Below are 26048 nucleotides of genomic sequence, written 5' to 3' on the forward strand. Positions count from 1 at the left end.
ACAGATATTCAGATAACATTATGAATTTACTGATAGCTACTAATTATTTCTAGGAAGCCAAGAGTTGGAGATAGAATAACTTATAGGAAGTGGTTTCACCGAGCCTGCGCCCTCTTTATATTTGACATTTGTCAGAAATGGGAACTACCTTCAATGACAGACACAAGCGTGGCTCAGCACTCTCATCTCCAAGTCAGAATGTCATGGATCCACGCCCCTCTCCTACTCGAAGAGTTGAGCACATGTTCTAGGCTGGCCCTTCAATGCAGTACTACGGCGTGCTGCATTTTCCGGAGCTGCCGTCCCTTGGGGATGATACGTTAAAGCAAAGAAAGAAGAAACAAAGAAAGAACGTGCATTTATATAGGGACCTTTCACAACCTCAGGTTGCCTCAAAGGATTTCAAAGCCAACAAAGTTCTTCTTATTTGAAGTGTAGTCACTGTTGTAATGTAGGAAACACAGCAGCCAATTTGCACACAGCAAGCTCCTGCAAAAAGCAATGAGCTAGTGACCAGACAATCTGTTTATTAGCGATGTTGTGTGAGAGATTAAATAATGGTCAGGACACCATGTCTGCCTTTCTTCGAATAGTTCCATGGGATTTTTTACATCCACCTGAGAGGGCAGACTGGGGCCTCGGTTTAACATTTCATCGTAAAGAATGCATCTGCAACAGTGCAGCACTCTCCAAGCACTGTCAGCCTAGATTATGCTCTCAGGTCTCTGGAGTGGGGCTTGAACCCACAATTTCTTACTCAGAGGAAAGGAAACTACCACTGAGCCAAGACTGACACACAGGGAAAACACCATTTACTTCAGCCTTATATTCCCCATCTCTTCTGAAGGCCCTGTGCCACGCTGGGTCCTGTGCTATAGGCATCAGCTGCTCTTTAGTGCCTCCCACAACTCTCAATCTTCATGCACGAGAATAGGGAGTGAGCATCAGCATGGTATTCCAATGTGATGATAAACCAAGGTCATGGGCTGCATTTTCCCTGCGGGCTGCTGAACCCTGCCATCAGGCTCAAATGTGGGTCAGAAGTCTGCACTGTGTGGGAAGCATTCACTCATTGTGATTTCTCTGGATGACGAAAGAGATAGAGAGTAAAATGAAGCAGAAAAAGGGTCCATGTGACAGATGTCAGGTGGATAATACAATTGAGAACCAGGCTGAATACTGAAGGTTCAGAGGGGAAGTGAAAAAACAAATAAGAGAAGCAAAGAGAGAGTATGAGAAGACACTTGCGGCTATCATAAAAGGGAATCTAAAAGTCTTCTATCGGCACATAAATAGTAAAAGGGTCGTAAGAGGAGGAGTGGGGCCAATTACGGACCTAAAAGGGGATTTACAAATGGAGGCAGAGGGCGTGGCTGAGATACTAAATGAGTTCTTTGCATCTGTCTTTACCAAGGAGGAAGATACTGCCCAAGTCATGGTGAAAGGGGAAGTAGTTGAGACACTGGATGGACTAAAGATTGATAAACAGGAATTACTTGATAGGCTGGCTATATTTAAAGTTGATAAGTCACCAGGACCGGATGAGATGCATCCAAGGATGCTTAGGGAAGGGTGGAAATTGCGGAGGCACTGTCCATAATCTTCCAATCCTCCTTAGATACGGGTGTGGTGCCAGAGGATTGGAGAATTACAAATGTTACACCCTTGTTCAAAAAAGTATGTAAGCACAAGCCTAGCAACTACAGGCCACAGTCAGTTTAACTTCAGTGGTGGGAAAGCTTTGAGAAAGGATAATTTGGGACAAAATTAATCGTCACTTGGACAAATGTGGATTACTTAAGGAAAGCTAAGACGGATTTGTTAAGGATAAATCGTGTTTAACTAATTTGCTGGAGTTTTTTGAGGAGGTAACAGAGAGGGTTGATGAGGGTAATGCGGTTGATGTGATGTACCTGGACTTCCAAAATGCATTTGATAAAATGCCACATAACAGGCTTGTCAGCAAAGTTAGAGCCCATGGAATAAATGGGACAGTAGCCAGATGGATACAAAATTGGCTGATTGTCAGGAAACAGTAGTTGTGAACGGTTGTTTTTCAGACTGGAGGAAGGTATATAGCAGGGTTCCCCTGGGGTCGGTGTTGGGACCCCTGCTTTTCCTGATAGATATTAATTACCTAGACTAGGGTGTACAGGGCACAATTTTAAAATTTGTGGATGACAAAAAATTTGGAAATATTGTGAACTGTGAGGAGGATAGTAATAAACTTCAAGAGGACCTAGGCAGGAGCAATGGGAGGACAAGTGACAGATGAAATTTAATGCAGTAAAGTGTGAAGTGATTCATTTTGGTAGGAAAAATGAGAAGAGGCAATATAAATTAAAGGGTGCAATTCTAAAGGGGTGCAGGAGCAGAGGGACCTCGGTGTATATGTGCAGAAATCATTGATGGTTGCAGGGCAGGTTGAGGAAGTGATTAATAAAGCATATGGGATCCTGGGCTTTATGAATAGGGGCATAGAGTACAAAAACAAGGAAGTTATGATAAACCTGTATAAAACACTGGCTCGGCCTCAACTGGAGGCTGTCCAATTCTGGGCACCACACTTTCGGAAGGATGTTAAGGCATTAGAGAGGATGCAGGAAAGATTCACAAGAATGGTTCCAGGGATGAGGAACTTCAGTTACATGGATAGATTGGAGAAACTGGGGTTGCTCTTGTTGGAGAAGAATTAGAGGGGATAATTATAGATTAGATTAGAGATACAGCACTGAAACAGGCCCTTTGGCCCACCGAGTCTGTGCCGACCATCAACCACCCATTTATACTAATCCTACACTAATCCCATATTCCTACCAAACATCCCCACCTGTCCCTATATTTCCCTACCACCTACCTATACTAGGGGCAATTTATAATGGTCAATTTACCTACCAACCTGCAAGTCTTTTGGCTTGTGGGAGGAAACCGGAGCACCCGGAGAAAACCCACGCAGACACAGGCAGAACTTGCAAACTCCACGCAGGCAGTACCCAGAATCGAACCCGGGTCCCTGGAGCTGTGAGGCTGCAGTGCTAACCACTGCGCCACTGTGCCGCCCTCTGTAGAGAAGAAAATTTGCAGGGCCATGGGGAAAGGCCAGGGAGTGGGACTGGGTGAGTTACTCTTGCAGAGAGCCAGCATGGACACAAAGGGCTGAATGGCCTCCTTCTGTGCTGTAACCATTCTATGATTCTATTTTCCCCGGAGCAGCCAATTAATGGCCACCGGACGGGCTCACTGTCCAATTAAGGATGGCGGGAAAACTCTCGAACCTGGAGGGCCAATCAGAGGCCTTCCAGTTTGAAGGCAGCAGTAGGCTGCAATGGAAGGTAAGTAAGGGAGAGGGTGCTTCAGAATGAAGGTGACCTCTCCCCAACTTTTTTGAAGTTTAAATTTTTTAAATGGCTTTTGCCGTCAGGACACCACTGTGGATCTGTGGGATCTTGCTGTGCTGAAACTGGCCATGGTGCTTGTCTACATAACAGTGATAACACTTCGGAAGTAATTCATTGGTTGTGAAGCACTTTAAGATGGCTGAGGATGTGGAAGGAGATTCATTATTGCAAAAACATTATTTTTTATGCTTTCCCTGTCATCGGAGAATTAATAAGCAAATGAAAGAATTTGGGGAGGGGGTGTTGGCGGGAAAAAGAGCTCCAATTTCAAAACGGTAAAGGAACAGATTCAAATGACTCCATTTTGTTTGGCCAAATCTATTTGTTGTTCTCCTCTCCAGTCCCAGGCAGAGTGAGAGTTATGAGAAAGGAACTCTTCCCCAGAGAGCAGTGGAGGCAGAGTCATTGAATATTTTTAAGGCAGAGGTAGATAAGTTCTTGACTAACAAGGGAGTCAAAGGGTATGGGGGGAAGATGGGAAAGTGGAGCTGAGGCCAAATCAGATCAGCCATGATCTTATTAAATGGCGGAGCAGGCTCCAAGGGGCTGAATGGCCTACTCCTGCTCCTAATTCGTACCTTTGTATGACATGCTTTCAGGGTGGCAGTGACCCTTCAGAGCCCCGCACCCAAGTGGCTATGCATCACGTGAGCACAGAGAGTTAAGGGAGGAGTTTCCAATTATCTGCTCCCTTGCCCAACTGGAGAACAAATCGGAAATCGTGCTTGGGAAGCCCTCGATTTTACGCCTGTTGATTTTAATGGACGTAAAGTCATGGGGTGGGCGGGACACATTCCAGAGAATATTCCCCACGGGTGAGGCTCAAACCTGGGAGTGCGCAGTTGGAAAACCTACCTTTTTGTGTCAGGAGGTTCCTTAAACATGGAGAACATTACATCCTGACATGCAATGTCCAGCAGGAGTGGGAATCCTGCCTGATTTATGTACCCTTCCTTAAGCCCAGGGAAATGACAGCGTGGACTCAATGGGCTGAATGGCCTCCCTCTGTGCCTTAATGACTCACTCTATGACAGTGCCCACTTCTGCCCAGGTGGCATCTGCCAATGCAACACCGACCAGGGCTGGAACTTGGGTGGGTCCTGGTCTGTAATGGCTCAGTGTCATCCCGACTTGAACATATATCGTCCACTGCTCCTTCATGGTCATTTGGTCAAAATCTTGAAACTCCCCACCTAGCCGCACTGTGGGAATACCTTCACCGCACGGACTGCAGCGGTTCAAGAAGGTGGCTCACTGCCACCTTCTAAAGGGCAATTAGGGATGGGCAATAAATGCTGGCTGAGCCAGCGATGCCCACATCCCCAGAATTAAATTCCATATATATCGATGCTATAAATTCAATATTTCTGCTCTGCATACATTGTGATATATTCATATTAATTCCACTTTGTTTCTTAAATCTTTACATCAGAAAAATAATTCTTGCTATGGTACAGCTGGTAAATCGAATCCCTGGTGACGGTGAGAAATTACAGATGTTGCCACACACACAGTTTCTGGTACAGCATTGTAGTGTCCAGTTCTTTCAGGGTTGACCACAAGTTGCGTGGTTTTAATAGTTAGCCCTGGTGGTGTCAGGTTCTGTGGTTTGTGACTGGGGGTGGGGGGGTGCGGGGGCCTGACTGGGTTAAACCACCTTCCCTACCTGGAATACCTGTGACTGTATTTGTACCCGGAGTCTCGGACCACTTGTCGAGCTAGTGGGAAAAGCTCATCCCGCCTGGCAAGGAGAGTGGTGTCGATCAGGCAAAGCTGGGCAGCTGCTTCGTTAACCATTACCTGCCGAGCAAACAAATGAAACGGTTAAACTGGGGTCACTACTTGAGCATGGAAGACTGCAGCGATACAAAAACTCAAGGTCACACTCGTGCATCATTCCGCACCCCGGGGCCAGTCACACCAGCACCTGGGATTCCAATCTCGCTTGTGCCATCACGGAGATGTTCAGAGTAAAGTGAGGAACATGCTTTTTGACTGGTCTGAGCACCTGTCGCATTTTCTATCCCTCTTTATTTCCCAGCCCCTTTAAAGACACTGGGATAGATCGACACGTTGTGTCAGTCGGCAGCCACTGACTTCAATGGAAACAGAATGGGGAGAAATGAAAAACGGCTTGCCAACGCACCATCACCCGTTCTACACGACTGCACAGTGCCATGGTCTACCCCTCTCTTGCTGGGGTATAATTCCAGTGATCCCCCATACCTCACTGAGGTTTGCTAATCTTCATGACGGAGCCGAGGAATAACAGTTAGCAGATTATTCCCCATATTATCAATTCTCTTTAGTTGTATCATTCTTCACATTTTGTTTTTTGGGGTTTTTTCTCTGACAGGCTGCGATCTAAATGTTTGATCATTGCCTCAACACAACAGGTTAAAAGCCCAGAGGCAAAGGCCATGATCTTGACAGGGGCGGGTTGTGTCAGCAGGGATGGAGGTGGGGAGGGAGGTGGTGGGGGTGGGGAGTCTCAGTAGGGAGACCTGGATGTCCGGGTCTTCTCGCATGCTGCAGAGTTTTGACTCCACGGTGTGCGTAGTCTTCTTTCCTCTAGATTCCCCACTCTGGAAGTCAGCCTGATCGACAGGCTGCAGGAACAGGTAGGGAGCCTGCTGCTGCTGCTAGAGGGAGTCTGATCCCTGACCCCTGGGGGTGTTTGTATGGAGAGGGTTCCGATGGGTGGCTTGTAGGATGGGTGCTGCTCCTCTTGGCCCACAAGCAGTGCTGGAAAGGCACTTGCATTCTCTCCGAAGCTGTCCTCACCTCCCGTCAGCTGCCAACTCCCCAAGCCCTGGGAAACCCAGACGGTAAAACATGCAAAGCAGGTTAAATCCAAGGCTACCAGTCTCATTAAAGTATTTAAATACCTAAGCTGCCTACTGGCACGGATTAGCTGCTGCCCCCTGTCTTATTTATTTATTTTTATTTAGAGATACAGCACTGAAACAGGCCCTTCGGCCCACCGAGTCTGTGCCGACCAACAACCACCCATTTATACTAACCCTACAGTAATCCCATATTCCCTACCACCTGCCTACACTAGGGGCAATTTACAATGGCCAATTTACCTATCACCTGCAAGTCTTTAGCTGTGGGAGGAAACCGGAGCACCCGGCGAAAACCCACGCGGTCACAGGGAGAACTTGCAAACTCCGCACAGGCAGTACCCAGAACCGAACCCGGGTCTTTGGAGCTGTGAGGCTGCAGTGCTAACCACTGCGTCATTGTGCCGCCTTGCCTCCGTTCAACCTGGAAGTGGGTGGGGTGGGGATTGAGTCTGACATTCTTAAAGTTTTAACATCTCACTTGATTCCAATCTACCCCTTTTTGGGAGCTAAGATTCAGTCCAAAATGTCCACAATTTTATGGAGTTAAATAGTCATAAAACTAACTGTCTTTCATGTAATACGATAGCCTAAAAATCAGATCCAGAAATAAATATTTAGTCAGATTGTTGTGTTACGGCACGTACACCTGTGGTTTATGGTTTTCATGTTTTGGCTTCAACTCTGGGGAGCAACCTGTGACTCTCACCACACGCCTGACACTAAAACATTCACTGTTTACTCCCAGTTGGCCAATATTCACATTTTTAACAGATGCCAGCTGTGGCTCAGTGGGTGACTTTCTTGCCTCTACATCAGAAGGTTGTAGGTTCAATCCCTATTCCTGGACCTGAGCATGTAATCTCGACAGCTACTCCTGTGCAGTACTGAGGAAGTGCTATACAGTTGAGGGCACTGTTTTTTTGGATGACACATTAAAACCCAGGCCCTGCCTGCCCTCTTAGGTGGACGTAAAAGGCACTATTTCGAAGAAGAGCAGAATTAACCCTGGCGTCCTGGCCCAATACTAATCCCTCAATCAACTTCACAAAAACACAGACGATCTTGACGTCATTGTATTGCTTGTTTGTGTGCAAACTGGCTGCTGTATTCCCTACATTACAACAGTGACTACACTTCAAAGGTACTTCATTGACTGTAAAGCACTTTGGCACGTCCTGCGGTTGTGAAAGGCGCTACAGAAATGCAAGTCTTTCTTTTTTTTTTAAGCTGAGGTTCCGTCTGCCAACTCAGGTGGTCATAAAGGATCCCACGGCTCTGTTTTGAAGAAGAGCAGGGCAGTTCTCCCTGGTGTCTTGGCCAATATTTACCCCTCAAGCAACATCACTAAATAAAAAGTTGAATCTCTTCGCTGTTTGTGGGACTGCGCCGTGCAGAAACTGGGTGACTACATTTGAATAGCAATTCAATTTGGCTACAAAGCACTTTGGGGAATCCTGAGGCCAAGAAAGGTGCTACATAAATGCAAGTTCATTCTTTCTTATCAGTAGTGTGCTGTTGGTGGCAGATACTTGGTACTTCCATAAGAAACGGCACACTAACAATATAAAGAATGTGATTTTGACAATTGCAGTAACATGAAAGTCGCAAGCTTCACTGGGACTGGATGAACAGTAAGATTCTCTCCAGTGGGCCCAATGACAGACTGGTAAAGCACTCGGAAGTTGCAGGTCCTCCCTGTGGGTGCTGCTCTCCCACAGACTGAACCCACCACCACCATCACCACCACCCCCCACCCCTCCCCCCCCCCGATCCCGCCATGTGCGAAAGCTGTCAGCTCGATGGAGGCAGTGACCCTGCTGTGGGCCAGGGAGCATCCGAGCCAGCGGCTCCATGCTGCAACGAGGATCCTGAATTAACAAAAGGCTGCAATCGCGGCCGAGACGGAACCAATGGAGGAGATCCCCCGCACCCGCCCACCCCAGGCCTATTCCACCTACCGGTCTAGATGCTGGTTACCTGATGTTTGATGTGGAGACCTGCAAGGGCATCTCCATGTTGTGGTGCGCTTGTGTTCCCCGAGCTCCCTCAGCAGTGCCCACTGCACCCGGTGGTGGGGCAGCCGCTGCTCTCGAGCTGCTGACCCTCTGATTGGACCGGCAGCATCAACGGCAAGCTCGCAGGCGGCCAATTAGGAGGCCGCCGCGGGAACGACTGTTCCGCCGACCTTGCTGCCTGTATCGTGTGGGCTCGGGACCCCATTTGGTCCCAACCTCCGAGTCTCATAGGCTGTGGGAAAATTCTGCCCAATGTTTTAGGTCAGTGGCCTTTCATCATTGACTTGAAACGTTAACTCTGTTTCTCTCTCCACAGGCGATGAAGATCCTAGGTTCCCATATCTGCTCTGCGCTGTGTTAACTCGTTTCAGTCGGGATCTCAGTAGGCTACACGTGGCCTGTAAACTCACATTAGAGCGAGCGGAAAAAAATAAAATTAACTCAACCAAACTCCCCGCTCCTGATCTTTATCCAGTGAATCTCACTGGATTGTGCACTTGTGTGGATATCAGATGAGAACAGGGACAGATTCAGCTTTGATGCCTGCCATAGCCAAACAGCTCCGAATGCTCACTGTCTAAACTCACACTTTAATCTCTGTGTCTCAACAGGTGCAATCCAAGACAGTGTTAATTCCTTAATTAGTTCCTTAATTAAGGAACTCAAACAATAAGTAAAAAGATTACTGCCGTTGAATTTATGGAAGATCGTCAAGATGGGGCCAGCAGTGTCCTGGGTGAGGGTGCTTGGACACGAGAAACATTTTCACAAGCAACCAGTGTTTGAAATTTATCTCCGCAGAGCAGTGGACTTTATCTGACCAGGGAAATGGTTTGGTTTGGTTTCGTTTGTTAGAGGGGACGAGGGTGACTGTTCATGTTTACACACACCTCCAGGGTTACTTACACCAAACTTTAGTTTAATTAAAGACAACATCCCCACCCACCCCCCCACGTCATTGACCTCCCCTACCCCATCCCTCCCCCACCCCCTGCACATACTCGGCTGGCACAGAATTCCTGTTTTGAAATCTGCCATTTGGTAAAAGTTAATACCGCCCGTAAATAAAACCGAAAAGTCTTTGGAAAAACAGAAGCAAGACTTTTTTTTTGGCAGGGGTTGGAGGAGTTTCTTTTTGGCAGTTTGTTACTTTAATCAATGTCCCCAAAGTATAAGTTGTGGAGTCATGCAGTTTTATGTAACACTGTGCTAACTATTCTTTGAAGTACACAGGCATTCTGCTGAGCTGTGACTAATAGGGGTGATCCAGCAAACCCACACCAATCACAACTGACATGCATACAATTTCCCAAGCTGCACTCTCTCTCTCTTTCTGGGAATGCTGAATCACGCCTCTTGTTCAAAAGCGGCCTGTTTTTGTGTGTTCCTTTGAAGTTATAGAACTTGGTTTCAGTAACGGGTAAGGCTTGGCAGATAGATTGGTGCCTTTATTTAGAAACCGTAGACTCAAAAAAGGAACAGGGGACAAGTGACACAGAGATAAAGGAACAGAAACAGTGAAAAACTTGAGAGAAAAGGACTGAGGTCAGGGGAAACCAACTACAAAAAATACAGGGGGGAGTAGGACTGGGAGAGAATGGAGTAGGATTTAAAGGCAGAAATTGTCAGATATGTTCTCATTCTAATGCGTTTGTCTGAGATTCCTCTCTCTGCTATTTTAAGAGAGCAGTAGCTGTCAAAACAAACAGGTTAACAACTCTATTAAAATAGCAGAGACAGTGATTTTATAGAAAGCCATTTAACATCTGATTAGTTTCTAGAAAAGACGCTGGACAGCTTCAAAGAAGCTGACACAGATTAAAAATAAAGCTGATAACTCAAAGAACATTATCCAGCTGAAAAATGGCCCTGAATTCAGGGCGATGTCTTACATCCCTGCTTCATGGTGACGGAATCAGTTAAATTCCTTTTTATCTTTTTTATTAGATTTCAGGATTAAAGAAAGACTTGCATTTATATAGCGCCTTTCAGGACCACTGGACATCTCAAAGTGCTTTACAGCCAATGAAGTACTTTTCTGAAGTGCAGTCACTGTTGTAATGCAGGAAAAGCAGCAGCCAATTTGCGCACAGCAAGATCCCACAAACAGCAAAGCGATAATGACCAGATAATCTGTTTTTTTTTGTGTGATGTTGATTGATAAATATTGGCGAAGATATCGGGGATAACTCCCCTGCTCTTCTTCTAAACAGTGCCATGGGATCTTTTACCTTCACCCGAGCAGGCAGATGGAGCATTTGTCTCATCCACAACGTGACCCCTCCGATAGCGCAATACTCCCTCACTACTGCACCAGAGTGTCAGCTGTGCCCAAACCCTGGAGTGGGACTTGAGCACAGTCCCCTCGTGACTCAGAGACGACAGTGTTATCCATTAAGCCATGGCTGACACTTGCAATTCTACAATTTTTTTCTGTGGAAAATGAAAATCGGCCTGTGAAAAGGATTACAATGAGCATACAGTTGGACGCGAGAACAATAGAAAAACCTAATGTGCGTTAAAAGTGGGGGGGGAAACCCGAAGTGTGCAAAAGTACATTTTTTGCAGTGGTGGATTTGGAATTGTACAATAAAGACTGGTTCAGGTATAAAATTAAAACCCGACCCGACACGAATCTCCTTCATTTGTTCCCGAACCCGGGTCTAGTCGGGTTCTGGTCGGGCAGCCGGGCCTTATTGTGTAAGCTTTGATGGGGCAGGAAGTTTTGAATTTTGACACATTTTGGTGTAGTTTCCATCATGTTGATGTGCTTTGACATCCCTCTTTAAGTGTTTATTTTACATCAATATACAGTATGTTTTTATTCCTAATAAAAAAAACTAACATTACTGTGGCACTGAAAATCCAGCTTAAAATGGTACAAGGAAATTTGTAGAAATACCAGCCGCTCGATCTATTTATCATAGTATCATAAAATTGTTTACAGCACAGGATGCCATTCGGCCCTTCGTGTCCGTGCCAGCTCTCTGCAAGAGCAACTCACCTAGTTCCCCTCCCCCGCCTTTGCCCCGGAGCCCCGGCACATTTTCCCTCTTCAGGTGATTCTCCAATTCTCTTTTTCTGTAACTTTTAATCTACATTGACATTGGATTCTATCTACCCGTCAAAATAAAACTGTAGTTCTTCCCATTCCACTCAGCAACTGCTGGGATTAGCAGACGGGCACAAAGCCTAAAGAGGAGGCTGCCGAGGCACTACCATAAACCATCACACATGGCATCAGAGGCCCCAGGCAGTATCCTTCCACTTTATGGTACAATGCACTGAAACACCAATGCACAGCCACGTTAAATGTGCCAGATTTTACCCACTCAATAACAATTCCTTCTGCACTGAAAGGAGAACATCACCGCATAGCCAAAACACTGATAGGGTGGTAACTATAGGTTACATCAAAAGACAGTCACTTCTACCCAGTAATGTGGGGAACCGATGCGCAGGCTGGGAAACAGACACTAAAATCAACAAAAACAACTTCAACTTATAGGGCGCCTTTAATATTGTAAAATGTCTCAAGGTGCGTCGCAGGGGCGTCACATAAATTTGGATACCAAACCACATAAGGGGATATATAAGGATAGGCAAAGAGGTATGTTTAAATGTGCGTCGTAAAGGAGGAGAGAGAGCCAGAGAGGTTTGGGGAGGGAAATTCCAGAGCTTAGGGCCCAGGCAGCTGAAGGTACGGCCACCAATAACCAAGCAACTAAAATTAGGGTTGCACAAGAGAGCCAGAATTCATGCACTGCAGAGATCTCTGACGATTATGGGGCTGGAGGAGATTACAGAGGTAAGGAGGGACGAGGTCATGAAGGGATTTGAAAACAAGGGTGAGAATTTTGAAATCAAGGTGTTGCTGGACTGGGAGCCAACGTAGGACAGCGAGCAGAGTCTGAGGAACAGATACTCAGGCTGTGAGAGATACTAAAACCAGCTTCAAAGAGACTCTGCGGAACTGATACTCAAGACTGGTTAGTACTGCGGGACCTGAAAACAGGGTAATAAGGAAAGAGTCAAGACTTTACTGTCAGGGGTCTGAGTTCAGGCAAAAGAATGGTTAGATTTGGGCTTGTCAACCTGGATAGGAAGTGAGAGGTGATCTTATGGAAATATATAAGTTAGTAAATGGCATGGAATAGGTTAAGTCCAAAATACTGCTTTAAATTAGACAGTGGGCGTAGGAGAATGAGATGTAGATTCAAACCAGTAACTTTAGGACTGACTCACACGATGATCGACATTTGGAATGGACTTCCAAGCACAATGTTGGTTGTGAAAACCCTGGAATTATTCAAGATGTTATTCGATGCAGCAACGCAGGGGATGGGAGGGGTTTTGAATTCAAACAGGTCGGACGGCCATCCTAATCCATTATGTGTTTTGTGATCTTGTGAAAAGGTACAGGCTTAGAATACAGAGCTGAAACTGAGCTCCCAGACGGAGTTAGTAAGGAACTGAAGCAAAGAGACTGAAATTGAGCCCCCATAAGCAGGAAGGAACTTTCCCTCAGGCGTGTAGGAGTACAGCGAGATACTGAAAATTAGTCCCCACACGGTGAGGAACAGATAGTCAGGCTGGTTATAAACCAGGTAAAACTCCTGCAAAATCCTCTCTCTCCCTCTGATGATGATGGCCTGCACGGTTAGCTGGAGATCCCATGTTGGTACCAATTCTTGCCTGTATCCCGCTGACTCTGATTCTGAGCCTGTTCCGTGCTCCCAAGATTTATTTTGTTCCTATACATCATCAAAAAGAGAAATTCCCCGATCATCCACAACAGCACAAACATAATTGAAAAAAGAATTCCCAATGGGAACGTCCGGGTCTCAGAAAGCAGAAAACACACAGCGCAAACAAAGCAAGCCAGCAGCAGGAAGATGAATGCAGTGTCGTCACGTAGAGTTTTAATATAGCCAAATGGAAACTACTTAGAGACCTTTATTACGTATGTGATCTAAGTGCAAGACCTCCCTTCCAAAGGAAATTATCACACTACATTCACTTGAACTAGGTGTAAAACGGCCAGTAATACAATTATAGATTGTGTCCTTCCAAACTCAGGCTGCAGCTGAAGTACTAAACATTACAGATCTCCTCCTTTAAGACGCTCCTTAAAACCTATCTCTTTGACCAAGCTTTTGACCATTTGCCCTAATATTGCCTTATGTGGCTTGCTGTCCAATTTTGTTTTATAACACTCATGTTAAGTGTCTTAGAACATTTTATTACACTAAAGGCTCTATATAAATACAAGTTGTTGTTGGTAGTGACATAACTAATTACTAACATCAAACATTAAGGCATATTGGTTTCAGTGCTATTTTTCCTATAGTAAGTTGGTACAAGTACACTGGACAAACCTGGTCAATACAATGTAATGCCTCCCCCAATTAAGCAGGGATTAAGTTACACCCCACAGTAAGAATGTTTCCTCTCCCCAAAGGGAAACACAGAACATTTTCTTCCCAGCCTGCTAAGTTTTTACTGGTGACGTTCCAACAAATGAATGTTTGCCTCAAATTTAAGGGCCCGTTCCAATTGTCATTTTCCTGTTACCAGACGAGCCTCGCAGATGAAGGCTGCAATGAAGCCTGGCTAACAGGAAGCCTTAGACCGAGGCCTCTCCGCTGGACAAAAAAAGATTCCATGGCACTGTTCGAAGATGAGCAGGGGAGTTCTCCCCAGTGTCCTGCCCATTGTTTATCCCTCAACCAACATCACACAAAAAATAACAGATTATCCAGTCATTATTTCATTGCTGTTTATGGCAGCTTTCCTTTTTATTCGTTTGTTTTATTCGCTAGGTCAGCATTTATTGCCCTCCCTAAGTGCCCTTGAAACTGAGTGGCTTGCTCAGCCATTTCAGAGGGCACGTAAGAGTCAACCACATTGCTGTGGGTCTGGAGTCACATGTAGGCCAGACCAGGTAAGGACGGCAGATTTCCTTCCCTAAAAGGGATTAGTGAACCAGATGGGTTTTTACAACAATTGACGATGGTTTTACGGTCACCATTCAACGAGCTGTTAATGCCAGATTTATTAATTGAATGCAAATTTCATCATCTGCCGTGCTGGGATTTGAACCCGTGTCTCCAGAGCATTAGCCTGGGCTCTGGATTACTAGTCCAGCGACATTACCATTATGCCACTGTCTGCTATGTGCATACTGGCTCCTGTGTTTCCTACATTACAACAGTGATCACACTCCCAGAAAATTACTCTTTGACTCATCCTGAGGTCACGAAAGACACTATATCCCAGGGCGGCACAGTGGTGCAGTGGTTAGCACTGCAGCCTCACAGCTCCAGGGACCCGGGTTCGATTCCGGGTACTGCCTGTGTGGAGTTTGCAAGTTCTCCCTGTGTCTGCGTGGGTTTTCTCCGGGTGCTCCGGTTTCCTCCCACAAGCCAAAAGACTTGCAGGTTGACAGGTAAATTGGCCATTATAAATTGTCACTAGTATAGGTAGGTGGTAGGGAAATATAGGGACAGGTGGGGATGTTTGGTAGGAATATAGGATTAGTATAAATGGGTGGTTGATGTTCGGCACAGACTCGGTGGGCCGAAGGGCCTGTTTCAGTGCTGTATCTCTAATCTAAAAATCAATGCAAGTTCCTTCTTTTCATTTCTGACTGTATGACACTGATAAATCTTCAAATGTCACATTGCTGGATTTCTTTCTGAAGTACTGGAGTCACTCAGCCTGGCTACTTAACACCCTTGCATTTCAGCTCCAGCTCCTGCCATGCCTTTGAAGTCTACAGAGCACCTGAGAACCCAACAGGACTCACACCTTATGAAGCAAGGTGGCAGCTGCTGGGTATCATTGTCTTCGCACAATCATCTCATTTTAATGAGGCCAGCAACTGGAGTATGTGGAAATGTCTGTTCCCTGGGCCATGAACCTACATATATTAAACATATCAATCAGCCAATGTTCACCATCGAAAAACAACTTTTGACTTAATTCATTTCTGGTGGAATTTAAATGTTGAAAAATCTGAAACTGACCCCAACCTGCTACAAACACATCAACTTTCTGTTTAACCACGGTGGGTTGGTGGGAATGGGTGAGTAATTTAAATATGCTAATGAGTCTATGTGCCTCAGATTTTAATAAGAGCAAAATACTGCGGATGCTGGAACTCTGAAATGAGAACAGAAAGTCATAGTCATAGAGAGATACAGCACTGAAACAGGCCCTTCGGCCCACCGAGTCTGTGCCGACCACCAACCACCCATTTATACTAATCCTACATTAATCCCATATTCCCTACCACCTTCCCTCAATTCTCCTACCACCTACCTACACTAGGGGCAACTTACAATGGCCAATTTACCTATCAACCTGCAAGTCTTTAGCTGTGGGAGGAAACTGGAGCACCCGGCGAAAACCCACGCGGTCACAGGGAGAACTTGCAAACTCCACACAGGCAGTACCCAGAACCCAACCTGGGTCGCTGGAGCTGTGAGGCTGCGGTGCTAACCACTGTGCCACCAAAGTGCTGGAAATACTGGGTCTGGCGGCATCTGTGTAGACAGAAACAAGAGTTCTCGTTTCAGGTCTGTGACCCGTCATCAGATTTTAGCAGCCATTTGTGTGTCACAAAACCAATCAGCCTCAGTTCCAAATCAACTCCCCTGCTCCTCCTCAAGGTAACGCTACTTTACATCCACCAGGGAGCGCTGATGAGGCCTTGGTTTAGCATCTCGTCTGAAAGACGGCACCTCTGACAGTGCAGCACTCCCACAACACTGCACTGGAATGTCAGTCCAGATTTTGTGCTCCTGTCTCTGGAGTGGGATTTGAACCAATGAATTTCTGACCCAGGGGTGAGACTGCTGCCTACTGAGCCACAGTAGATACTGATATAGCATATCGGATCCCCTCTGAGTCACCTCCTTACAACCTTGAAAAAGTCCAATGTTTCCTCTTAACTCAATCTTCTATCACTAGGGATCAGAAAATGGCTTCCAGTTACCCCAGAGAGATTGAGAGAATTAGAGGACGGCTCAACCAAGGCAACTCCAGCAGAGCTAGTTCAAGAAAGCCTTTGGTAAAAGGGCTAGAATACAGGTTGGCTGTCTGACTTTCTACAGTCCCGGCAAGGTCAAGCTACTGCAATAAGTTTTTTTTAAAAAGTGCTAAGATAGATTGCAAATCCATTAACATAAGTGAAATCAGACTCAAAGGTTGCAGTGGCTGACACATAAGGAGTCGAAGTAGGCCATAAGGCCCATTGAGTCTGCTCTGCCATTCAATAAGATCATGGCTGGAAATGGTTGAGGCTTGATAGGTTTGAACCCAAAGAGAACACAAAACATACATTGGTTAATGGGAGCAGCCCCACGGCTCAGTTTGTAAATGCACCACCACGTGTATTAGCAAGCTGTACAGACCAAGATGGTGCTGGGCTAGTTGCTCTGAAATGCTCTCACTCAGTACCTCCAGGATGGGGAAGGGGAGCAAAGATCAGACAGACATTGGGCTCCTGATTACTTTCCAGTGATCCCTCCCGACGGCTGGCAAAAGGCTCATCCCATTTTGTGATGCCTTCCCTGGTCAAATAGCCTGCAAATGTTCACTGTCGAAACTCGCACATGAAAAATGGCTATTTGGGTGAAAGAACAAAATCAGTGCCTTGAAGAAGGGTGACATTATTTTCTGGAGTGTGGTGGGAGGGGAGGGGAGGGGGGGGGGTAGTAGGACAGTAAATGACTTTAAAAAGAAGAAAAGGAGGAGGAGTTATTTCAATCTTGGGCTGTGAATACAGGCTGAAAATAGGCACATATTGAGCGTGTTTCTCAATGCACTCGGTGCCACACAGTGTGGAAATTTTCCAGGATGCTCTGACTCATTTCCCTGCGTCCATTGTTACTTTTATTGCCTCAAGAATTCCTCAGTTTTGGGAACTGCATTTCAAAATGGCCGATTCAACGTATTATAAAGGTTTGGCAACAGCCTGGAGGATGGAAACTGTGCACAGGCCTCTCTTATTCTTCCTCGCAAAAGCTTAGAAGTGGAAAGAGAGAACAGTATCGGTTTTCACATGAGATGTGACATCCTTTTGTGTCGGGCCTCTGGACATCCCCCACTGAAGGTTAGGTGAGAGGTGGCGACATTGAAGTAAATCAGTACTTAAAAAGATTCTTTGAAGTGAAATAAATTACCACTGCCACCTCACAATTTCCTTCAAACTGCTGCAGCATTAACCCCAAAAGTTCTGAATGTGGCACATACCCACACCACCCCGAGATGTCACAACACTCCTGAAATGTGGTACAGTGAATTTATTGGAGTGACAAATCCAAATATAGGGCGGCACAGTGGCGCAGTGGTGAGCACCGCAGCCTCACAGCTCCAGGGACCCGGGTTCGGTTCTGGGTGCTGCCTGTGCGGAGTTTGCAAGTTCTCCCTGTGACCGCGTGGGTTTTCGCCGGGCGCTCCGGTTTCCTCCCACAGCCAAAGACTTGCAGGTTGTTAGGTAAATTGGCCGTTGTAAAAATTGCCCCTAGTGTAGGTAGGTGGTAGGGAATATGGGATTACTGTAGGGTTAGTATAAATGGGTGGTTGTTGGTCGGCACAGACTTGGTGGGCCGAAGGGCCTGTTTCAGCGCTGTATCTCTAAAATAAAAACATTTTAAAAAATAAAAATATATTGCTGCTCATTCCCATCCAGGAAAGAGCAAAGTGTCCCAGGCAGCTACTGCAAAGGCTCAATGGGGAAAGGTCCTCCCGCCATAGTGAACCGAGGGGCCAGAACGCATGTAAAACCCCTCGGGCTGTACCCACCAGAGAATGTTTGACGTGAATTTAAATGTATATTGTGGTTCAGTGGGTAGCACTTTCGCCTCTAGGTCACAAGGCTCTAGGCTCCAGTCTCAGTCCAGGGTTTGAGCACAGGAATCAAGGCTGACATCCCAGTGCCGTACTCCTTCAGTGAGAGGTGCTGTCTTTTGGATGAGGCATTAAACCAAGGCCCCAACTGCCTGCTTGGTGGATGTGAAAGATCCCATGGAATTATTTTGAAGAGTAGGCTAGTTCTCTCCAGTGTTCTGGCCAATAGTTATCAATTAATCAACATCACAATAAAATTAGATTATGTGGTCATTATCACATTGCTGTTTGTGGAACCTGGCTATGCACAAGCTGCCGTGATTCCGACATTACAACAGTGACTTCAATCGAGTCCTTCAATGACAGCCTGTGCACTGTACGGCCGGCTCTGGTTAGTCGGCTACTTTAAGTAACAGAAACAGCTCCTGGATTCAGTCTTCACTTTCTTCTGCTTGCTGGCACTTCACTCCTGCCTGATCTGGGGAGGACTTTGGGCCAGTTCCGTGATTGGGGGGGGTGGGGGAAGAGAATCGGAGCAGCAGTGGCCGCCACGGAACCCGACGCCAGGAGTGTTGGGCCCAATCTTCCCGGCAGAGGAGAAGCTCTGTGGCGGCACCTCCCCCACTCTACGACGGGACCCTGATTTAAATATTTAAAATGCCCCTTTGTATAAATTCCAATCTCATCTGCCGCGATCTGCCTATCCGTTCCCGATCTCGACGTGCGGCACTCACGCGCCTTCGCTTTCCCGTCCACGGGAAGCTGGCGGCACCGAGGTGGGGATCAGGTTAACTCTTCATTCTGTGTATATAGATGGGGGGGGGGAGTGGGGAAGGGGTCAACTCTGCATTTTGTTTGCAGGGCTGGCAGCCTTTTAAAAATGGCACCAGCACCTCCTCCTGCATCAGGTGACGTTGTTCGTGGCATCGCTGGTGCCACCCTCGCCACATGACCGGGAAGTGGGGGGGAGCGGCAGCCGCTGTCAGTATGTTAAGTGGCCGCCCCCCGCAGAATCGCGGCGGCGCAGGGCCCGCGCTTGGGGGCCACCATTTTAAGCACTCCTGGCGGTGGGACAAGAAGATCCAGCCCTCTGTCTCCTTTTATCTGGTTCTAACCAGTGTCAGTTTCTCCAGAAACCTGAAGTTGTTTTTTCCACTTCTGTTTCAGTTTTGGTTTCCGTTTCTGTTTGAAGTTTAGTTTCTGTTTCAGATCTAGTTTCCCTCTCAGTTAGAGTCCAAAAAAAAAGCAAGCTTTGCAACGACAGGTTCCATCACAGATCGGGAAGGGTTTGAAATAACAAAAGAATTTTAATCTTGAAGTGATGCCAGACCGGGAGCTAATAGATCAGCCAGCAGAGGGGTGATGGGCAAGCGGGACATGGCAGGAGGTAGGACAAGGGGAGCAGAGTTTTGGAACAGCTCAAGTTTTCTTCTTTAGGCTCTTGCTGGGTCCATGAGTGGTGGGCTTATAAAGAATATTAGTAGACAGCCTATCCCCAGAGATGGAGCCAGGGCCTGCCGGACTGAACATTGAGTTCAATAATTTCAGAGTATGACAGGCTTTGGGCCAGGGCTGTTCATTTTTCTGTCAATTAACACCCTCTCTGCACTAACGCTTTGTCTTTCAGCACACCATTGACATACCGTTTGCCTTTGCTCCATGACCTTCTGGTCAGTTATTCTCTGTGAAACTCTGTCCTAACAACACCTACTCTTTTGTTATCTTTTGCCCCACCCCCACTTTATTTTCTTAAAACCTATTACATTTCTAACCTTTGCCAGTTCTGATTAAAGGTCACTGACCTGAAACGTTAACTCTGCTTCTTTCTCCACAGATGCTGCCAGACCTGCTGAGTATTTCCAGCATTTCTTGTTTTTATTTCAGATTTCCAGCATTTGCAGTATTTTGCTTTTATTTAAGTGACTGTTGAAAAGCTTGTAGTCATATCAGTATTAGAACCGTGTGTTAGACTTGCCGAATACAGTAAGGTTGATGTACGAGGGTTGCAAGTGTATGTCAAAAAATTTTTTTAAAAATCAATGAATACATTAATCAATCTTAAAAATAAAGTGCACAGGACTGAGAGAGAAACTCAACAACAACTTGCATCTCTATAATGCTTTTAACAGAACCAAACATGGTACATCATAGAGTGTTACCAACTAAATTTGACACCCAAGCCACATAAAGGAGATATTAGGTGAGGTAGGTTTTAAGAAGCATCTAGAGGAGAGGGATATCAGGAATGTACAAGGGGCCAGAATCGAAGGAGGGCTGAGTTATCGGAGGGTTGTAGGGCTGGAGGAAATTAGAGCTAGGAAGAGGAAACTCAACTATTTCTTGCTGAGGACAACTACAGGTTATTTGCTACAGCTGAGAAAATGCGGCAGATAGACCCTGAAATTTACAAAGACCGAGCAACTTCAACAGTTTTCCTCCCCAAACAGAAATGAAACGCTAATTGTCCCTCATCTCATGCTTCTTTATGACAATCAGACTTTAGATCCTTAAACAGAGAAAAAACAACATAAAAACAGCTCTGTTTAGCAGGCCAACAAAATACTGTGCCTTACATGGTATAGGGCTGCTGTCATGAAACAGGGCAACACCTGACCTATGAGGGACACAATACTGTGAGAGATTCTCTAGTGTTGTTGATGTCTGGTGCTGTCTTAAACATTCTTTGTAGGAGGGAAGATTGATCCTGGAAATACGCAGAGTGTAATTTTAGTGACTACATATTGTAAGGTATGAACACTGTTGGGTGGCGTGGTGGGGGAACAGCACTTATGTTCCCTTCGCCGGCCAGATATTTGTTTTGGGACCCCTTACATTTAATTAGCCAAACATATAACCAAGTCAACTGGCTAGGATTTGCACAACGTGAATGCTGTCCCGATTTACACACAGGGCATCATTTTTTTGAGCAAAGGAGAAGAAATTGCAGTCCTGTACTGTGTCCAATTCTGGCCACCACATGTGAGGACGGAGGTGAAGGCATTAGAGAGGGTGCAGGGAAGATATACGAGAATGGTTCCAGGGATCAAAGACTTCAGGTCCTTGGACAGATTGGAGAAGCTGGGGCTGTTCTCTTTAGAGATTTGATAGAGGTGTTCAAAATCATAAGAGGTCTGTGCAGAGTAGATGGGGAGACACTGTTCCCATTGGCCGAAGGGTCGGGAACCAGAGGACACCGATTTAAGGTGTATGACAAAACAACCAGAGGCGACATGAGGAAAAACTTCTTTTACACAGTGAGTAGGTAGGATCTGGAATGCACTGCCCGACAGTGTGGTGGAGGCAGGTTCGAAGGGAATTGGATAATTCCCTAAGGTGAAAAAAAAAATTGCAGGGTTACTGGGAAAAGGCAGGGGAGTGGGACTAGGTGAGATGCTCTTGCAGAGAGCGGGCACAGACACGACGGGCTGAATGGCCTCCTTCTGTGCTGTAACCATTCTATGATTCTATTCTATATACAAAATGGTGACTGTACCTCGTGCAACGTCAGATTTTTTCCATCTTTCCGCTTGGAGTCAAACCTCCCGTAGATCGCGCTGAACTTCCGGATCTCCTCCTCCCGCTGAGGCTCCTGATCGCTCATCTCAAAGATGTGACCCAGGGATTTGGACATTTTCTTGTTGCTGATGAAGACGCACTCCAGCTCCTTGGGCTCCATCCTGGGCACAGTCTGGATGAGGCGCTCGGCGCAGGCTCCGATGATCTGGATGACGTCCTGGGTCAGGGGCAGGGAGGGGCCGTCTTTGGGGGGAGAGTGGGGCTCCTCCTTGGTCACCGTCACAACGTTGGAGATGCTGGGCAGGGGATGCCCGCTGGCCACCGCCTCCGTCTGGGACGATGTCTCTGTCAGCCGCGCCGAGGCATGGTTATTGGCCATCTCATGCCCACTGGCCAGGCTCTGCACTAGCCGCGCCTGCTGCTCCTGGACTGAGCTGGTGGAGTTGGGGCTCGTCGCCGCAGTGTTCAGTTCCGAAATTTTGGCAATGGGAATGCTGCTGGCCGGCAGTTTGGTGAGGGGCTGATTGAAGGCAGTTGGATTGGTGATCCATTCTTGCAAGGCCTTCTGAAGGCGCCTGACATGCAGTGGTTTGCTGGACATGCCCACAAGGGCCATAATCTCCAGAAATTCCTCCTCTGCGGCGTCACAGAGCTGCTGGACATCGTCCCCTCCCTGCTGTATAAAAGCATCGTAATACACAAGCAGATTGGCCCGCTGGAGAACCCGGTACAACTGGAGCTCCCCCAGGGTGGACGGCTGAGATGTGGTCATGGCCCCTTTTCTCTATGTCGGAGCCAGTAAGCAGTTCCTGGAAAAAAAAGTAACACATTTTCAGATCCTTCAGCAGGATGAGTAAAGAAAACGTTATCTTTTGCTTCTCGAGCCTCGAGTTCAAGGGCAACCCAGACAGTGATGACAAAAACTGCTCTTCGCTTCTAACTGTTCAATTTGGCAGTCGTTTTCTGCTCCAGCCTCCTGTCTATTGGGAAACAAATCAAAAGTATGGAAGTATAATGTTCTTTGAACTCTCACATACAACAACAACTTGTATTTATATAGCACCTTAATATAATAAAGCATCCCAAGGTGTTTCACGGGAACGTTATAAAGCAAAATTAGACACCGAGCCACATAAGACCAAAAGCTTGGTCAAAGATGTAGGTTTTAAGAAGTGTCTTAAAGGAGGAAAGCGAGTCAGAGAAGTGTAGGGAGGGAATTCAGAGAGTGCTGAGAACAAGCTGCACTGCCAGAGGTGCCAACTTTCCAATGAGATGTTAAGCAAAGCCTCATCTGCTCTCTACGGTGGATGTAAAAGATCCCCTGGCACTTTTTGAAGAAGGGCGGAGGAGTTTTCCGGATGTCCTGGCCAACATTTATCCCTCAACCAACATCATTAAAACGGATTTTCCGGTCATTTACTGCTGTTTGTGGGAGCTTGCTGTGCAAAAACTAGCTGCTGCATTTGCCTACATTACAACAGTGATACGTTGTTAACAGTAGTTACCTGGCTGTAAAGCGCTTTGGACCATTCTGAGTTTGTGAAGGACACATTATAAATGCATATTATTCACCACTTTCTAGGCAAAGTAGTTCAACCTAAACTTGTCAGTTCATCTTCCCCCTTTGATCCCCCTTCGAGCTCACGCCAAGATTAACAGATTGTACTTTAAAGGGAGAACAACTGATAGAAACAAAAACTCTGAAATCATCTTTATTTTCTTTGTCAAGTAAACATTCTAGTACAGACTACAAGAAATAGCATTTTAGAATGAAAACTCCCACGCTCCCTTAAGAGATTTTCAACCGAGATGATCATTCTTCATCAGGGGCAGTCGCTGAACATAATGGAAGGTGTGATAAAGGTATTTAAACAGTTACATTTCAAAGATGGTGGATAGAAATGTACCTGTGTGCCACATTTACCTACTGACTTTGCCAGCAGCACAACTAACCTGTGAAGGAAACTCTTGAAATCTGTGTAATTTCAAGCTCTGCTGCTCAGACGGAATTTTAATTTAGGTTCAAAATTTGCCAGGAATAAGCACAGGTAAAGAGCAAAAAAAAATAAATTTTCTTTAAAAATACAAACAGGAAACTGTAAGTTCTAATTATAACCTACACTGTGATCTTACAGAAAGGAGCAAATCATATGGGGGGGGGGGGGGGGGGGCAGGATTTACATTGATATAGTGCCTTAGGATGTCCCAAAGTACTTCATAGTCAATGAGTTACTTTTGAAGTATAGTCACTGTTATTTTTTTAGGCAAATGCAGTTGGATACATTCCTCCCCTCAGCAGTTCCTACTAATGACCTGACTGAGACCGGAAACATAGTGTACAGAAACATCACAGCCACAAAGTCTCCTCTATCCCTCTGAGATGCAGTGCATAACTACACCGATAATAAGCTAAAGGTCTATTTCCCCTGTACATTCAAACACATTTGTGGCTCAGTGGGGTAGCACTCTTGCCTCTGAGTCAGACGGTTCTGGGTTCAAGTCCCACCCCAGAGACTTGAGCACAAAAATCAAGGCTGACATGCCACCATCCGAGGTTCGAACTTTCAGACGAGGTGTAAAACTGAGACACCCATTTACCCTCTCAGGTGGCTGTAAAAAATCCCATGGTACTGTCTTGAAGAAGAGCGGGGGAGTTCTCCCTGGTGTCCTGGCCAATATATAGCCCACAATCAACATCACAAAAACAGACGATCTGGTCATCATTATCTCATGCAGTTTGTGGGATCTTACTGTGCGCAAACTGGCTGCTACGTTACAGCCAATGATATGTAGTCACTGTTGTAAAGTGCTTTGCTGGTCATGAAAGTTGCTATAGAAATGCAAGTCTTTCTTTTCGATAGTCAGTACCTAGAATCCCAGTGTTGGCATTGGGAGAAACAGGGTCCCAGGAACAAATAACAGACTTCAGTCAATATACGTTAACATTGTCTTTAATTGATCAGCTGAAACTGATTCCCCAACCTATCACCTCCGGTGTCCAATAAACACCTGGATCTCACCTTAATGTTGTATAACTCTCGGAACAGATTTGATCTGGATTATAATCAGTGTCTTGGTAATGTGGTATCATTTTTAAAATTTACAAAGCATTTACAGTATAGGAACCGGCCAGAGTGATCTATGCTGGTGTTTACGCTCCACAGGAGCCTCCTCCCACTCTACCTCTTCTCACCCTCTCACCACGTCCTCCTATTCCTTTCTCCCTCATGTACATATTCAGCTTTCCTTTACATTTGGAACATCAAACATAATGTAACGTGTTTTTGTTCACCTGTCCTAATCTCTCCCTATGTGGCTAGGCTTCAAATGTTGTTCAATAACGCTCTTGTGAAGCTCCTTGGGATGTTTTACTAGTTTAAAGGTGCTATACAAATGCAAGTTGTTGTTGTTGTTTGGTGCGCTACTCACTTGTTAAGGCCGGCTATCCGACCCGAACCCGACGGGGCCTGACGACATGTCGGGCTCGGATCGGGTTGGGTTGCGCTTCCGGGTCCGGCATTCTGGCTCGGGTCGGACACGCTCTATCACAGGTGAGTGGCTCCACTGTTAATTTAATCTTTGGACTAGAAAGGTGGTTTTGTTACAGTTATTTTAAGCAGCAAAGTGAAAATCGGAAGGTAAGTTAACTGATGGTCGGGTCGGGCTCGGGTCGAATGTGCTGCTGTCGGGCTCGGGTTGTTTTTTTTTTTTGCAGACCCGAGCAGGCCTTTACTCACTTGTGCTCACTCAGGTTGACCGAGTGGTTAATAAAGCAGACAGGCTTTGTTAATAGAGGCATAGAGTACAAGAGTAAGGTGGTTATGTTGAACTTGTATAAAACACTAGTTCGGCCTCAGATGGAGAACTGCGTCCAGTTCCGGGCGCTGCACTTCAGAAAGGATGTGAAAGCACTGGAGAGAGTGCAGAAAAGATTCAGGAGAATAGTTCCAGAGGTGAGGAATTTCAGTTGTGAAGATAGCTTGGAGAAGTTAGGACTGTTTTCCTTGGAGAAGAGAAGGTTGAGAGGTGATTTGATAGAGGTATTCAAAATCATGAGGGGTCCGGACAGAGTAGATAGAGAGAAACTGTTCCCACTCATGAAAGGATCGCGAACGAGAGAGCACAGATTTAAAGTATTTGGTAAGAGAAGCAAAAGTGACATGAGGAAAAACTTTTTCACACAGAGAGTGGTTAAGGTCTGGAATGCACTGCCTGAGAATGCGGTGGAGACAGGTTCAATCGAGGCATTCAAAAGAGAATTAGACTGATATCTGAAAAGGAAGAATACGCAGGGTTTTGGGAAGAAGGCGGAGGAATGACCCTAGGTGAACTGCTCATTCGGAGAGGCGGTGCAGACACGATGGGCCGAATGGCCTCCTTTTACACTGTAGTGATTCTGTGCACCTTCCAGAAGG

At 46.1% G+C, this 26048-nt stretch overlaps 1 protein-coding gene across 3 annotated transcripts in view; it reads right to left on the reverse strand.

Annotated features, from left to right (window-relative positions):
* LOC137348163 (NGFI-A-binding protein 1-like) overlaps window positions 1-26048 on the reverse strand; it is a 48393-nt gene that overhangs the window by 13093 nt on the left and 9252 nt on the right. For 2 of the 3 annotated variants that reach the window (XM_068013454.1, XM_068013455.1), the window contains exons 2-3: window positions 21611-22442; window positions 5065-5198 (exon numbers count right to left, since the gene is read on the reverse strand). In XM_068013454.1, coding sequence (XP_067869555.1) covers window positions 5065-5198; window positions 21611-22405 — 929 coding nt within the window. In that variant the 5' untranslated portion in view covers window positions 22406-22442. The remainder of the gene's footprint in view (window positions 1-5064; window positions 5199-21610; window positions 22443-26048) is intronic. The other variant, XM_068013456.1, reaches the window with a different exon arrangement.

The sequence above is a fragment of the Heterodontus francisci genome, chromosome 33 (assembly GCF_036365525.1).
Source record: "Heterodontus francisci isolate sHetFra1 chromosome 33, sHetFra1.hap1, whole genome shotgun sequence".
Classification (NCBI taxonomy): domain Eukaryota; kingdom Metazoa; phylum Chordata; class Chondrichthyes; order Heterodontiformes; family Heterodontidae; genus Heterodontus; species Heterodontus francisci.